The sequence below is a fragment of the Chiroxiphia lanceolata genome, chromosome 2 (genome assembly GCF_009829145.1).
Source record: "Chiroxiphia lanceolata isolate bChiLan1 chromosome 2, bChiLan1.pri, whole genome shotgun sequence".
Lineage (NCBI taxonomy): Eukaryota > Metazoa > Chordata > Aves > Passeriformes > Pipridae > Chiroxiphia > Chiroxiphia lanceolata.
In genome coordinates, this window is record NC_045638.1 from 83,865,107 (window position 1) to 83,880,129 (window position 15,023).

Genomic DNA, 15,023 nt, shown 5'->3' on the forward strand with positions numbered 1-15,023 from the left:
TGTGCTTGTGGATGATGCTCCTGGTTAGACTGATTAAGGCTTCAGAACATACTTGAATTTTTGCATGTAGAGAGATTTGAAGGCTAGATGTGAAATGAGGTCCTGCAAGTACTCATGTAGTTAAAAGTCCTTGAGGTGACCTATTTTTGTTCTCCCATAGACCTGGTTTTGGATTTCTGGACCCCTGTGCTTGTACTGTGTGGAAAGGCTGTACCGCTACATCCGCAGCAATAAACCAGTCACAATAACTTCGGTAATAAGCCATCCCTCCAATGTCCTTGAAGTAAGGATGATGAAAGATGACTTTGAAGCAAGGCCTGGTCAGGTGAGTTAATGTGCCCCTAAAAAAGCACTGTTTTCCTGTAGCATTGTCTATAGAGATGACTATCGATTTATAAACACTAGCCCATCACTGAATGTTCTGAAAGTATCTTTTCTGTCATTTTATTTCAGTATGTCATTCTACACTGTCCGAGAGTGTCTGCCCTGGAAAGCCATCCATTCACCCTTACAATGGTAAGAAATACTGTTCTTTTCTGTACTTTCCCTTTTATTTGTATTTGGTATGCAAATGGTCTTTATTTCTTTCAAGGTGAAAATTCTCTCTAGAAGAGCTTATGTTTCATTTATGAGGGTACCAGTGAATGTGAAATGGCATGATTATTATGTATGACAGTACTTGATACATATTTAATTTTCTCCACTGTTGAGAAAGTGATAATTGGAACTTTTTTTGAAGTCTTCTATAAGTGAAAACCAATAATAAATAGATGAATAAAATCCATGTGATGTCGATAATTGTTTCATAAAAGAAGTTATAGGCGTATTTGTAGACCTTAATGAAGAATGAGCACAAATTGTAATGAACTTTGTCATCTTTCCTCTTCAATGAGAAGCTCTTTCTGTGACTGCCTTTTTTCCAAAATTAGGTAAACATCAAGTTTAAAAAAGAAGTTTCTAAAATTATTTCCTGCTGTATTTTTGTATTGTGATACACCAATAAAGTCATACAACATTTAGATTATTACTTACTCTGCTCAGTTGGTCTAGAACGGGAACTGGGGCCTCTGGAGATAGAAATAAAATTAAATTTTATATAAATGTACCTGAAGTTCTTCAGGAGTACACAGTGCAGAGACCTGGGATGTGCTACTGAACTGACTGACTGTGTTGTTACAAAAGCAGAGTTTTTAGAACAGAATATTAGTGGCAGCCTTTTCCTTCCAAGGGGAATAAAGGCTTTCAGATTGCCTGAGTTGGATGTTCTTCTTCAAAAAGATCATTGAGATAAACATTCATGTTTGATTCTTTTCTTTGGACTGATAACTGATACTTTATCCCCACTGAGTTATACCTAGTGTTGTGGAAAAACCGGGAGGTTTTACTGCTACCCAAAATTCAGAGGGCACAACCAGGTCCAGTTCTTTGGGTTTGTAGGGTGTTTTATTTTGTTTTGTTAACTTATTTATCTATATGCTGACCCAGGAATCACAGGAGAATCCCCACAGAATTTCACCCAGGGTAAATTTTGTGCTGTAAATCTGGAAATTAATCTTACTTAAGGGAAGCCGCCTCTGTATAGCTTGGTGAATCATTAATGGCACTTGCATAGCCTGAGTTTTGCAAAGGCTTTAATGCTTATAGAATCTGTAGGCAAAAGCTTAACTCAGTTGTTTTTCTACTCCCATCTGACCTACCTGTAGTTACCAAGTAAGCTGGAACACTGCTGCTTCTTTTGTTGGATAATGATAATCCCTGGGTAATTTTTCTACCTTGGTTTGGGAGTATGGGACTTTGATCCACAGCAAAAACAGCATGAGGGGTGTGTGAGGCTTTGGGTATATTGGAAGTGCAGTGCAGGAATGACTGTAGCACAGCTGGGGGAAGACTGTGGTGTTCTTCCTGGCACTGTTGTCCTGCTTAGAATCATAGAATACTTTGGGTTGGAAAGGACCTTTAAAGGTCATTTAGTCCAATCCCCTCTGCAAAAAGCAGGGACATCTTCAACTAGATCAGGTTGCTCAGAGCCCCATCCAACTCGGCCTTTGAACGTTTTCAGGGATGGAACATCTACCACTACCACTTCTCTGGGCAACATTTCTTCCTTATCTCTGGTCTAAATCTCCCCTCTTTTAGTTTAAAACCATTACCCCATGTCCTATTGCAACAGTCCATGCTAAAATGTCTGTCCCTAGGCACTATGTGATGTCCTGTTTATGCTGATGAAATATCTCACTGTGCCTGGAGCATGCTTGAAAGACAAAAAGTTCAAGCAGAAAAGACCAGTTCAGGCATATCTTTATACTTTTAAGCGAGGATGATAAGCAAAAGTGGAAATGAAGGGGTGAGTCACTGTGAAAGAGTCATGCAGATATTTTACTAGTCCCTTCCCTTTTCAAGGTTGTGTAATATTTACAATTTAGCTCAGTTTCTTACATAACACCAGGGTGGAGGAACACACAGGGAGGCTGTGTAAAGGCCCTGAACCCACTCCAGTTGCATTCTGGCAAAGCTCCCACGTTTCACTTGGAACCAGAGGGAGCTCTTAATTGTGACCAAGGGCACATTAGGAGACTTTATTCTCTTTGCACCCTTTCTTCAGGTATTTATATACTTTGATAAGATCCCCTTGAACCTTCTGTTCTCCAGTCTGAACAGTCTCAGCTAAGTCTATCCTCATAGGAGACATGTTCCAGTCCCTTCATCGTCTTCTTGATTGGATGCTACCTACTATGTTCATATCTCTTGTAGTGAGGAAACCAGCACCGGACATGGGTCTCAAAGTGTGGTCTCACCAGTGCTGACTAAAGAAGAATAACTTCCCTCGACCCTTTGGTAGTGTCCCTTGTACATTCTGAAGTTCAGACACTTGGAGATCTCAGTTTTCTCTCACGATCAGTGTGGAAGTTGGCTTTTTTTTAACTTCAGTTTTGAAGTGTGCTTCTGCTGGTCTTTGCTCACTAGTGACTTTGTACTTACTAGTATGACTCCTGGTCTTTGTCACCTGTTGGAAAGCGTGAGAAAGGTAATGAAGAGATGGTGTAACATTTGAGATTCCTGTAGGTGACCTGCTGGACAGTTCTGGGTAGTGCATAGTGGGTTACTCGCTTCCTAGTGTCTTCATTGCTCCTCTGTCTTTCATTTCACTTTAAAAAAAAGGTTTCTTTTTATCATGTTTTATGATGCTTTTTTTACCAATTTCTATACACAACTGTACACTGTACACAGCTGTTACTGTGCTGTGTAAGACAGCATGAGTAACATTTACAGTCCTATATGCCCTCATGTCCAATTTACTTGTTTTAGACAGGACACTATTGCATCTTACAGTTGAATCTGAGCAGAACACAGTCAACTTGAAAGTGTTTTCATCTATAGTTGAGAGAAATACTTTCTGTATGTAAATAGTTGAGTGTTTGTAAATGGACAAATTATTTTTGTGTGTTTCCACTTGATGAACACTTTTGAGGAGATGTCTTTCAAAGCAACCAAAAGATGTAGTCTGGAGATCAGACCATCCAAAGAAACATCAGAAATCTCTCTAGTGCTCTGTTTCTCGAGACTGACATTTCTTTACACTTTTCTGGAAGAAAGTGTGGAACTCATCAGCTATGGAACACAGTTTAGATGTAATTTTTTTAGATAATCTTTAAAGACCTTGAAAAAGAAAACAAACATTATCAATAGTAAGAATTTCCGGTACATTTTATAAAGTGTTTGACTCCATTCTGGTTGCTCTTCATTTTAACGTGTATGAACAAGAAGAGACTAAGGCTTGCAGTTTACAGTAGCATTGAGTTTTTCTCCATCTTACATTTTCCCCCCGTATTGAATTCCCTCTCTTTCCAGACACTTAACTGTGTTACTGTGTTACTGGTTGTTTGAGGCAGCATGAATCCACAGTACTGACCATTTATGACTCCATGCTTCCCTTTTTTTTTTTTTGCCAATGAGTACCTTCAGAAGTAGATTTCTATTTAGAATATATATTAGTGTCTTACAACAGGAGTCACTTTTTCTGCTGTGTTTTTGGAATTTCTTCCATTAGCATGCAGTGACTGGAAGCCTCATGGAAATAGCCTTGTGTTTTGCAGATATTAAGTGCTTCAGAAGATGTCCTGGGTTCTCTTGTGCAGCCTTTGCTGAATCTACTACAGAGTCAATGCACAAACTCTCACAAGTTGCAGTTTAGAGTAGACTGCTGTCTACTCCCAGCAGCTCATAAAGCTTGGTGACCTTGTTATTTCAGTAGTGTTGATTTTTTTGTGGCAAAGGAAGATAGGAAACAATTACATCACCTCATGTAGAACTTAGACTGTAGCAGACGTTGAAATAAGGACAAAACTAAGAGGTGAATTCTTCTAAATTTGGAGATGGCTAAGATCTGAGGTTTGGTGAAACTTTTGCTTTGCGACAGCAATGTATAAATACTGGATCAATAATCTGTTATTCCAAAGTTTTGATGGTTTTAGGTGTCGCTAGCTGCTGTCATGCCCTTGTTTCCCCTTGGACCTGAAATCTGAATATTCTGAAGTTTCCTTTAAAGATTTTTTTTTTTTTTTTTAGTTGACACATATCTCAAGTTACTCCTATTGATACTTAGACACAGTTAACTTGCATAAACACTTGTTGAGCTTTGTGTCTGTATAAGACGTACTCTACATGCCAGCTGATTAGTAGCTTCATGAGATAGAGTTAGAACAGGCAGATGGCTTGGAAGTTGCACATATAAAGCAAAAAATCAAAATAAAGAAGCCACAGCAAAGATCTCAGTCTTGAGACTCCAGTGACTGTGTCTTCGGATCCTCCAAAGAGTGTTGGATCTTCATTCAGTGTCTAGATCCCAGTTCTGGCAACAGGTAAGCAATAATCAACTACCTGCAACAAGAGGTTTGAAATATTTTTTGAAAGTAGAAATTTTATCCTGTGTTACAATGTACTCTTACCTCCCCTACTTCAGTGCTGCATAACAAATCTGCTTTTAAATCCCACTGAAGTAGAATCTGGAAGAGTCTGGTAAAAAAAAAAATTCGAAGAAGTTATGTCATTTTTCTGGTTCTCCATCTCTTTGTGCAGATAGTTAATTTGAAGCAGATCACATCTGGAGGATTTGTAGTACCACATCTTTCTTCCTTTCCTTCCACAAACAGTTCTGTATGAGGAAGAAAAGAAAAACTCTGGAGGATCTTGAATTCTGTTGTCACAGAAATGTATGATAAAATCCTTGCTATGTCACTTATGGCATGTACCAAGTTAGGGGGATGGTATATGTGCATTTTTTAACATGTCAAAGCTGAGTTTTTAGGAGAGGATAAGTTTGCATATGCAGATATTCAGATCCACTCAAATTCAAGTATATATTATTGAGGAAGAATACTTTGCCTGATTAGTATCCAAATTAAAATTTCATAAAGTAATTATTACTGAATCTCGGGCAGAGAAACTCTTAAATCCATTAATCATCTCAGAATAGGTAGAAGAATTACCTGGAAGAGATTTCTGAATGTACATTACAAGTTATATACTGTATGTAAGTGACTGAGAACTAGATTTTCTACCTTTAAAGTTCTTGGTTTGGTTTGATTTTTTTTTTTTTTTTTGTAAATTGAGTTTTCCTTGTTACCTCTGCACCTCTTTTTAAGTCCATTAGGTATCTGGATTTGGGCATCATGGGATTACAACGTGGTGGCCCTGATCTGTACATTTATGTTTTTTGGGCTTGATTCCTTGTCAGAAAAGTCTCAGCAAATAATATATGAGTATAAACAATGTTGCAAGTAATACATTTGCTTTTGTAAGAAAAAAAACCAGTGTTTTGTAGACCAGAGTTGTCTTTATGAATCCAGGGTTCATTTGAAATCAGTGAAGATATTAACAGTCTAGAAGTACAGTTTTATCTCTAAGCTTCTTTAAGCAAGAAATTTTGTATTGCACAAGGAGATGATGGAGAAACATGTGTCCTGCACTGTAAACTTAGGAAATAAACTATCCAAAACAGGAAAAGCCTAGAGGCCAAATTCTGAAATACTTCATAAAAAAATGGAAAATTTGGAAGTTTACCTGAGTAAAAAGTATGTAAGGACATCAAGAGCTAAGTTCATACTGTCAGATAAATACAATAAAAACAAAATCTAACACGATGACATTCTAATAAGATTTGTTAAATATCTTGTGCAAATAGTTATAAAACTTGTCTTTGTGAGATGATTTGCAGAGCATTTAGGGAAATTATGAAGTATCTTGCTGGCAAACTAAAGAAATCCCTAGAGCTTGTCTGCTCTTCGTGGAAGTAGACTATCTAGCAGCTGTTTGATGAAGAATTTAAGTAAAACAAAAATAGAATAGATTAATATCGCAGATGTCTTTAGTACTTCCTTAGACTTTTTTGTTTGGTTTGAGGATTAATAGTTTTGGGGTCTGTATAAAACCCCTATGTAAACCCTGACTTTTATTTAAACTTTAAAATCCTGGATGATGGAAACACAGAAATTGTTACATTTGAGTTCACTAAATCCCAAGTTCTCCTTCAACGGACACTTTAAACAGAAGGTGGCAGATTCCTCTTATAAGCAGGGGTTTTTTTTGTTTTATTTATTTGTTTTTGGGTTTTTTTGGGGTTTTTTTAATACTATGAAACTAAATTTACAATATATTATAAGCATCTACTGAGTTTAACAAAGAAATATGTTTTCTCCCATCAAGAGGTGGTGCTTTTAGTTTAGCTGCTAGGTCAGGTTAGAGAAAGGTCTAGGAACTGCAGGAAAATGTCAAAATGAAAAAAAAAAAACCAACAAACAACCTTTAACATGAGTACTATTAACGTGTGGACAAAATCTCAGAGGAAATGAAGTACCTTGCCTCTTGCTGTCCTAAAATTAAGACCATCTGACGGGTGAGGATGTCTGCTTTAGCCTGGCAAAATACTGTATGTGCTGGCAGGGGAGTTTGAAGGGACAGAGGATTCCTCAGGGTGTCGGTGATCTGACTGGAAAACCCATTGATCCTTTGATGGTTTGTCCATTAGTGCCTCACACCACTGGGAACCAGTTGGCATAAGTCTGGGGTTGGCCCATAGTTTTGCTCAGGGATGATAGAGAATGAATCTCTTGTGCCATTCAGTTTCCTTGTTCATGTGTTGTCAGCTCAGCGCAGCGTTGCTTGGCGATATGTCCGCATACCTCTGGAGGACTCTTGGAGAGGCAGCTTGGGCAGGAGCATTGTTCAGGGATGAAGGCTTGCATCCTGAGCATCTCGAAAGGTTTTGATTTGTTTCTTTCCTGAGCTAACAGCTTGAAATTCGTAATTTATATAGGTTGAATATTGCTAGGATTGAAACATTTTACTGTGTTATAGGGAACTGGACTCGATGATCCCTATGGGTTTCTTTCAACTTATGCGTTCTATGATTCTGTGAAGTGTAATGCGTCTGCTGGGGTGAAAGGGCAACAGCAAGATTTTTGCTTTGGTTGAGCTGCAGAGGCAAAAAAATACTGATTAGTCTGTCAAATTGTATCTTTGTAGTGCATCCATAACAGCAATAGAATAGCAGTTGGGCTACTACAGATGTACTGGGAACCAAAAAAAGAAATTTCATGTTATACATTCAATGATTTTTGTGTTTTATGCAACATTATATGTATTTTACAAGTATTGTTCTATTTACAATTCAAAGGTATTTGTTACATTAAAGATTTGTGGTTTCCTGTGGTGCAAGAGTGAAATCAAGGAAAAAATGGTCATAGATTCAGACCTAAGGAAAACAAGGATCATTTTGAACACTGAGAGAAATTTAACAACTGAGACTGCAGGGACTGAAGTTGCAAATGCTGAACTACAGACTCAGGGGAATTAGTGGGTGTGGGTTTGTGGTTTGTGTTACAGAGCAAGTTAGACCCCAGATGACCAGAATGATCCTTCTTGGAACTGCAGCTGCCCAGTGATGCATCCTGCAGTGTTGTGGTGTGTTTTTTCCACTAGCTAGACTGGAGGTGTTTGAGGTTGTACAACAAGGAGTATATGGGAATGGAAAGTGAAAAGGAAAAGTGTTTGGGATATGTTTCTGCAGCTGGGCTACTTGCAAGGAGTTGGCTGTAGAGCTGGGAGGGCTCTGGCTTAAGCAATGAGTATTGAAGACATGGTGGTCTTGCCTTGATCATCCAGACACCCATGATACTTAAATCATGTTCCCTGGTTAGGATTTCCCCACATTCAGAGATGTTATAATGTCTGCTGATGTCTGCCAGTTAAATTAGGATAGCTTTAAGGCCAAGTCTTTAACAGGGAAAACTTTTAAGCAAAATCCAATCTGTAAAATAACATGAAACAGAAAAATAAACAGAGATGTTTTAGTAAATCTCCAAGCCTTTGAGGGGGAAATGTGTTTGAAAGAATAACTCCACATAGTAACTTTTTTTCCTCTGAAATTTGCTTCTTATGGGATTAATTAGTTAAAACAGGGATAGTCCAGTGTAACAGAGTTCACCTCCTATGAGTCAGACTGAAGCCTAGCTACTATTTTTTGGCTACCTTTATATAGCATGCCTGTGTTTGTCATCACTCCTGTTAATTTTCTGATGTCAGAGTGAATCATTTTAAGAATGTTTATATCAGTTCTGTATGAAACCAGACAAGCTACAGCTTACTGAACTTCTGAGGTTCACATTTTCTTGTCACTTGACGAAGTTGAAAGCCTTTTATTTTTTTTACTTTTTATTTTTTTTCCCTTTACAGGAGGGAAAATACATTGGTTGTGTTTTGTTCCTCTTTTTTTTCCCCTCTCATTTCTGCCTCTTTTCCAAACATACCAAGTCTTTAATGTGTTTTCTTGTTCTGGGTAAGAGTTCATCTGAGTCTGGAGTAAGGATGGGCTGATGAACTGGGGTTTGCAGTGCAACTGGTCCACCCTGGCAGGCAGTAGCATGGAAATGGGGTCTCTGTAGTGTTTCCAGTCCTGGCCAGGATATCTGCAAATCCATATTAGGATCATATCATGGCTTTTTCCTCAAAGTGAAAGCCTTCTTTGAAGGAGTTTCCTTTTATTTAAACAAACCCCACAATGAGCTTTTTAATTTCCCAAATCAGACACTTTGTTCTTCCAACCGTGCCACAGATCTTCTTTGTAGCTTTGGGCACTATTCAGACCACCTACTACAGCACCAAATTCAGAAGATGGTGTTTACTGTGGTGCAGTATACTTGAGAGCAGTATCTCCACAGGAACTTGTAAGGAGGTTTATTTGCAGACCCACATGGGGATATGTAACTTGGGCATCTCTTTCATCTCCTTTCTTCTGATAACAGATATTCTGCAGTGTTGTCTTGGTGCACGTATTAACATTTCCATGACAGCCTGTAATCAAAACCTAACATCTCTCCAAAGAGGTTTCACAATTCTCATGGAAGAGTAGTACAGAAGAACTGGATACATTCAGGAATTAACTTCCTATTTTCTTGCTAGTTTTCTGTTGACTCACTGCACTCCATGCACCCCAAGGCCTAAAAAGAGTGTTTTAAAATATTGAATATTATTTAATACCATTAAAATAATTTTAGTAAGGTTTGTCCTGTTTCTTGTTCTGGACTTGATTTTTGACTGGGGGTAGATACCAGTGATGTTAAATATTCAGGGTATTCTAAGCTGGAGGCACAGATGCTTATAACATAGTTTTCATTTGCTTTATGTTGTGCTCTCATATGCATATTTCTCCATTGCTCATCACCTAGAGCAGATTTTTGTACCCATATAGAATCATGGAGTCACTTAGATTGGAAAAGACCTCTAAGATTAAGTACAACCATTAATCCAGCACTGCTAAGTCCACCGCTAAACCCTGTCCCCATCTACACGTCTTTTGAACACTTCCAGGTATGGTGACTCCACCACTTCCTTAGGCAGCCTGTTCCACTGCTGGACCACTGTTTTGGTGAAGAAATTTTTCCTCATATCCAATCTAAACCCCCGCTGGTGCAATGCGAGGCCACTATAGTGGATATAAGGTTTTATCACTATGATCTAACAGTAATTAGTTTGCTCATTTTATATTCATATAAAAGCAAGGCAGTGGGCAACTTAGAACCATGATTACAATGTAAAACTGATTAAAAAAATACATTTCAAGTATGTATTAATCTTGTGCGTTATATATTATTAAGTTTATTGAAATTATCATCTAAATTTTATCTCAGCATAGAGATAGATAGTAGAGCTGTAGTTACTGGTGAGTGTAATTAATTTGGTGGTTTATAAGCATAAAGTTCTCCAGGGATTGTTGCAAAATTCTTATGTGATAGCTTGCATTTGTATTCCAAGTTAGCTTGAAAAAAAAAGGAAAAAAATATATGGAAAAGTAGGTGTTTTATGAAGATATAGAATAATCTATATTCCATAGGTTTTATCTACATGTAAGATACTATAATTCTGTTGAATGTGAAAATACATACAAAAATAAAATAAAATTAGGCATTTTAAACTTGCTCACATGTGATTACCAGCTCTGGGGAAATCTACCAGTTTACTGATGCTAAGAACATAGTTTAGTTTCTCTTGGGGTGTAAATCTGCACAACTCCTATTCTATTAAATTTAATAGAATTCCTTTGGCTTCCAATTGCTTTTGGAGGAGGGCCAAATGCTGACAGGTAACCCGATTAGTGTAGATGTTCATACCTGTAAAATCTTTCACTTTTAAAAGGTATATATTGCTTAAGGTTAGAATAAAATTAACATAACTTAAAGTAGTTACTCTATCTGCAACTGTTAATTTGCAGATCATAGCATTTTAATCAAATGAATGCAGCAAACAAGGTTCATTTAACTATTCAAAATCTGGAAAGGACTACTGAAAAGCACTTGTCACCCTTAGTTTAGTGATGTCTACTGTCCCTTCTCATTACAGACTATTCAAGTTAGTGATTTACCTGTCCGGAAAACATGGTTTATTTCAGGAAAAGGAACTAAGAGAAATTATTTTTTAATTTTAAGAATGACTAATCTTTACAGTTTCCTACTGTGCAGTATACTGGGCAATAAAGAAAAAGTAAGGGGCTGCATGCAGCTCTGAACACAATACAGTGAAATGTTTCTTAGGGCTCCCAGATTAAAAGCAGCATGAGGAAGTCCAAATGATATTTGTCAAAAGACATTTTAGAACCAATTTTAGCTGGTTTTGTTCACAGCTGCAGAGAGGGCATGATGCATCGCTGAGGTCACTGATGCACCTTTATTTGATCAAGGCAATAACTCTGACCTGCCTGGCTGGAAAGCAGATCAGCAGAGAATGACCAGGGGGTCCTGGTGGACACTAAGTTGACCATGAACCAGCAAAAAAAGCCAACAGCTTCCTTGGCTGTACTAGGCTGGCTGTTGCCAGCAGGTCCAGGGAGGTGACCCTTCTCTGATCAGCACTGGTGAGATATATCTGAATCTCTGTGTCCAGTTCTGGGCTCGCTGGTATAAGAGAGACATGGACGTATTAGAGCACAAAGAGCCATGAAGATCATTAAGGAAATGGAGCATCTCTAAATATGAAGAGAGGCTGAGAGAGCGAGAACTAAGGGATGAGTGAAGAAAACAGAGCTAGACGCTCACCCAGTGACAGGACAACACAAACTAATATACAGGAAGTTTCATCAAGACCTAAGAAAAATGCCACTTTTTCTGTGAGAGCAGCACAGATTGCCCAGAGAGGCTATAGAGTTGCCATCCTTGGAGACATTCAAAGCACAGTGGGACACTGTCCTGGGCCACCTGTTCTTGAAGACCCTGCTCTTGAAGGAGGGTTGAAGTAGCCGGTCACTAGAGATGCTTTCTAGTCTCAGCTGTGATATGATTCCGTGATTTCATGAAGAAGGTTAAATATATAAGACAATATTTTCACTGCACTTCATTACACATGCCAAGTGGTCTGTTAATAACATAGGAAAGTTTACTCACTTCCATGATTAAACTTTTGAAAAACTGTCTTTGAATATTTGTTAAGCTGCTGCAATATATTCTCTAACAGTCTTGAGAAAGCCACAGTTTGGAAACTTAATTGTCTTCATGGAGATGAGAGAGGTAAAGTAAGTGATCCATTCAGGAAAAAATGTAAATACAAATTTCAAAGTTATAATTACAAGTATATAGGAAAGTCTAAAGTTGGAAGAGGCTTCTGGAGATCATTTGGCTTGACCTTCTGGTGCAAGGGCTTTAGATTAGGTTATTCAGAGTTACGTGAAGCTGAATTAGCAGGAGAAATTGTACCATTTCTCTGCCTATTCCACAAGGAAGAATATTTTTATGAAATTTCCCCTGAAACAATTTGTACTCCTGGTCTGTTGTCCTGTTTCCATGCATGGTGCTGAAGACAGGAGAGCACTTTCATTTTTTCTATAGCTATTTTTGATTTCTTTGAAGACAGTGATCTCCTCAAGACTTCTCCTGTGTGGGTTGCACAAGCACGTTCCCTTTTTGACCTCTCTTTGTGTGTCAGGTTGTCCAATCCTCTCATTGTTTTGGTGACCCTTCACTGGACCATCTATATGCTTTCTCTCCCTTGAAGGGGGAGCATTTCACTCCATGTAGCCCATATGGTCATGTTTTTTCTGGTAAGACTTAGCAGTACAACAAGATTTTTTCAGAACTCTCAGAGGATCTCTCATATCCAGTTATAAGTATCAAAATAGGTTTCCTACAGCTTAAAGAGAAATAAATCTCACTTTTATTGGATAATTTTTCAGAGCAGTGCAGAAAGGAGTTAGTCACAAGGGTAATGTAAAGTATGAAAGGTTTGAACCTATTCTTGCTGGAGACAAGGGGGATTCTGCCATTAACTTCATGGAAGGAGGAAATGACAGACAATTTTATAGAATATGTACTAAACTGGGACTGTGGATAGTTAAACAAAGAAAATCAGCCAACCTCCTGTGAAACAGAGAGCTGTGCGATAGCACAGAGTGAAAAATAAACCCTGCTAAAGGCTCTTACAGAAACCTCCAGGAGAACAGACCCTTTTACTGCCAGTACACAACTTTCTACCTGAGAGGCTGCTTACCTGCTTTTATGTGGAGAATTGGTCTTTGATATTTTTGTAGGAAGACATTGCAACTAGGCATACCAAATTGTGGCCTCATTGTGTGAAGTTTGCCAGCATCCCTCCCTTAATGCCGTTTTGCTTTTGAAGTCTGAAACTTGCTGAAATAGTTGGAACTCTAGGCTTCTCTACCCCATTTTTATAGGAAAACTTGGAAGATGACAAGAAGTTAAATATGAGTATGTTTAGTAATCAGCAATCTTAACAGGAGTGCTCTTCCCCTTCAGGAAAATGGAGTGACTAGCTGGGACTTTGTATTCCCTGTTTAGGTTTGCCAAGGTGTAGATAGTATTAACCTGCTGTTAAATAAGGAACCAACCCTCAGTCCTGAGGCCAGTTGTTTTGCACTCCACAACAGATTATCTTGGGAATGCTAATGGCAAAGCTCCATAACAGAGCCAAGTGTCTTCATAAGCGTAGTGCTTGATTATTTGATGCTTGGATTTGCTACCTGGACCTCTTTTGTTTATAATATAGATGTGTTTCTTGAATTTAAGCCCTTTCCTCAGAACTCATATTTGTCTTTAGCAGTAGGAAAAAAAAAAAGAGAGACAGGAGCATCACCTGTTAAGTATTGGTTTCATGATGGAACTTGAATCAATCATTAACAGGTTCTAAGAAAGGCATCAAAATTCAGTAGTACTATCTGTTATCAAAAAAAAAAAAATCAAAGGTGTTGGTTTATAGAAGAAAAGCACTGAATCTTTTCTTGAGTAATAGTTACTTGCCCTGTTTAAGTGTGCAATTATTTATTATACCCGCAAAAGCTGTCCAGGCAGTGCATTTGAAATGCCCCTGTAGCTAACAAGAAACAAAACTTGGAGGGCACCTTAGACCTTTGACTTGGCTTGTCTGGAGGTTTTTAGATACCAAGATGTGAATGAGACTGTAAATAATAGCATTCCTGTGTTAATAGTCGCAAGCAAATAGCCCTAAGGTGAGGGCGTATGTGCAGAGTGAGAGAGTGGTGGCTAGATAGTGACTTTTATGATGTGCCGCACAATCTGGTGCTTTTCCTTTGCAAACTGTAAGCTCTTGTGGAGTGCAGCAAAACCTCAGTTTCCATTTAGAGGAAAGCATCAGTTGTGTGAGAATGATCAGCTTGAAAACGTGGACTCTGACATTCAAGAACCAGAAATCTCTTAAAAACCTTGAAATAGGAGTGATGAGGTGGTTCCTGATTACGAGTGATAAGTGTTGATAGTAGAGCGAGTATTTCCATGCTTTTGTACCTACAGTTGGTATAATTTCTGAGTAATGCTTACTGAAATGATTGTTCCAAATCACACCCCCAAGCAAACGTCGAAACTCCTCTGTGACCAGAGGAAAGGGTTAAGTCTGATTGGAGACTAGATGTGCTTGACTTCCTGAACTGTATTGATGATAGGCTTGCTTTTTAAAGGGTATGGCTGCTCAGGAATGACCTATTTACACTACGTTCTGTCTTAACAACTATACTTTGAATGCATTTTTTTGTTTTTTTATTAACCAGAAGTGGTCCTTAATATATTTAATATTTTTAGTGCCCTACAGATACCAAAGCAACGTTTGGGGTCCACGTAAAAATAGTAGGAGACTGGACAGGTATGTAGAAAAACAATTCCTTTTCAGAGACAAATACTTTTACTTGAACTGTTCTCCCTTTCTGGCTCCAGCACAATTGCTCCTTGACTGTGGTGTATTCTCTCTAGAGATTGTTCGTGCTTGTTTTTCCGAAGTTGTTTTTATTACATTCTTGATGCAACCTCTGCTTTATTCAGATGTGCCATTTCTTCAGATAACATGTTTTTCCAACTACTAACAGATCTTCTGATTGCACTGTAATAATTTTCAGTGTTCCTCCATTTCTGCCTCTTTTTCTTATTTTTGGGTAACTGCACTGCCCCTGTGCAGTGCAGTGCCTCTGTGTGTAGTAGCATCTGCAGAAATGCTGAAATGTGCAGCTTCCAGATAAG

The 15,023-nt window shown here is 38.2% G+C and overlaps 1 protein-coding gene across 2 annotated transcripts in view; it reads left to right on the forward strand.

Moving 5' to 3' along the window:
* NOX4 (NADPH oxidase 4) overlaps positions 1–15,023 on the forward strand; it is a 112,909-nt gene that overhangs the window by 29,115 nt on the left and 68,771 nt on the right. For both annotated transcript variants that reach the window (XM_032679201.1, XM_032679202.1), the window contains exons 10-12: positions 161–325; positions 454–516; positions 14,592–14,652. In XM_032679201.1, coding sequence (XP_032535092.1) covers positions 161–325; positions 454–516; positions 14,592–14,652 — 289 coding nt within the window. The remainder of the gene's footprint in view (positions 1–160; positions 326–453; positions 517–14,591; positions 14,653–15,023) is intronic.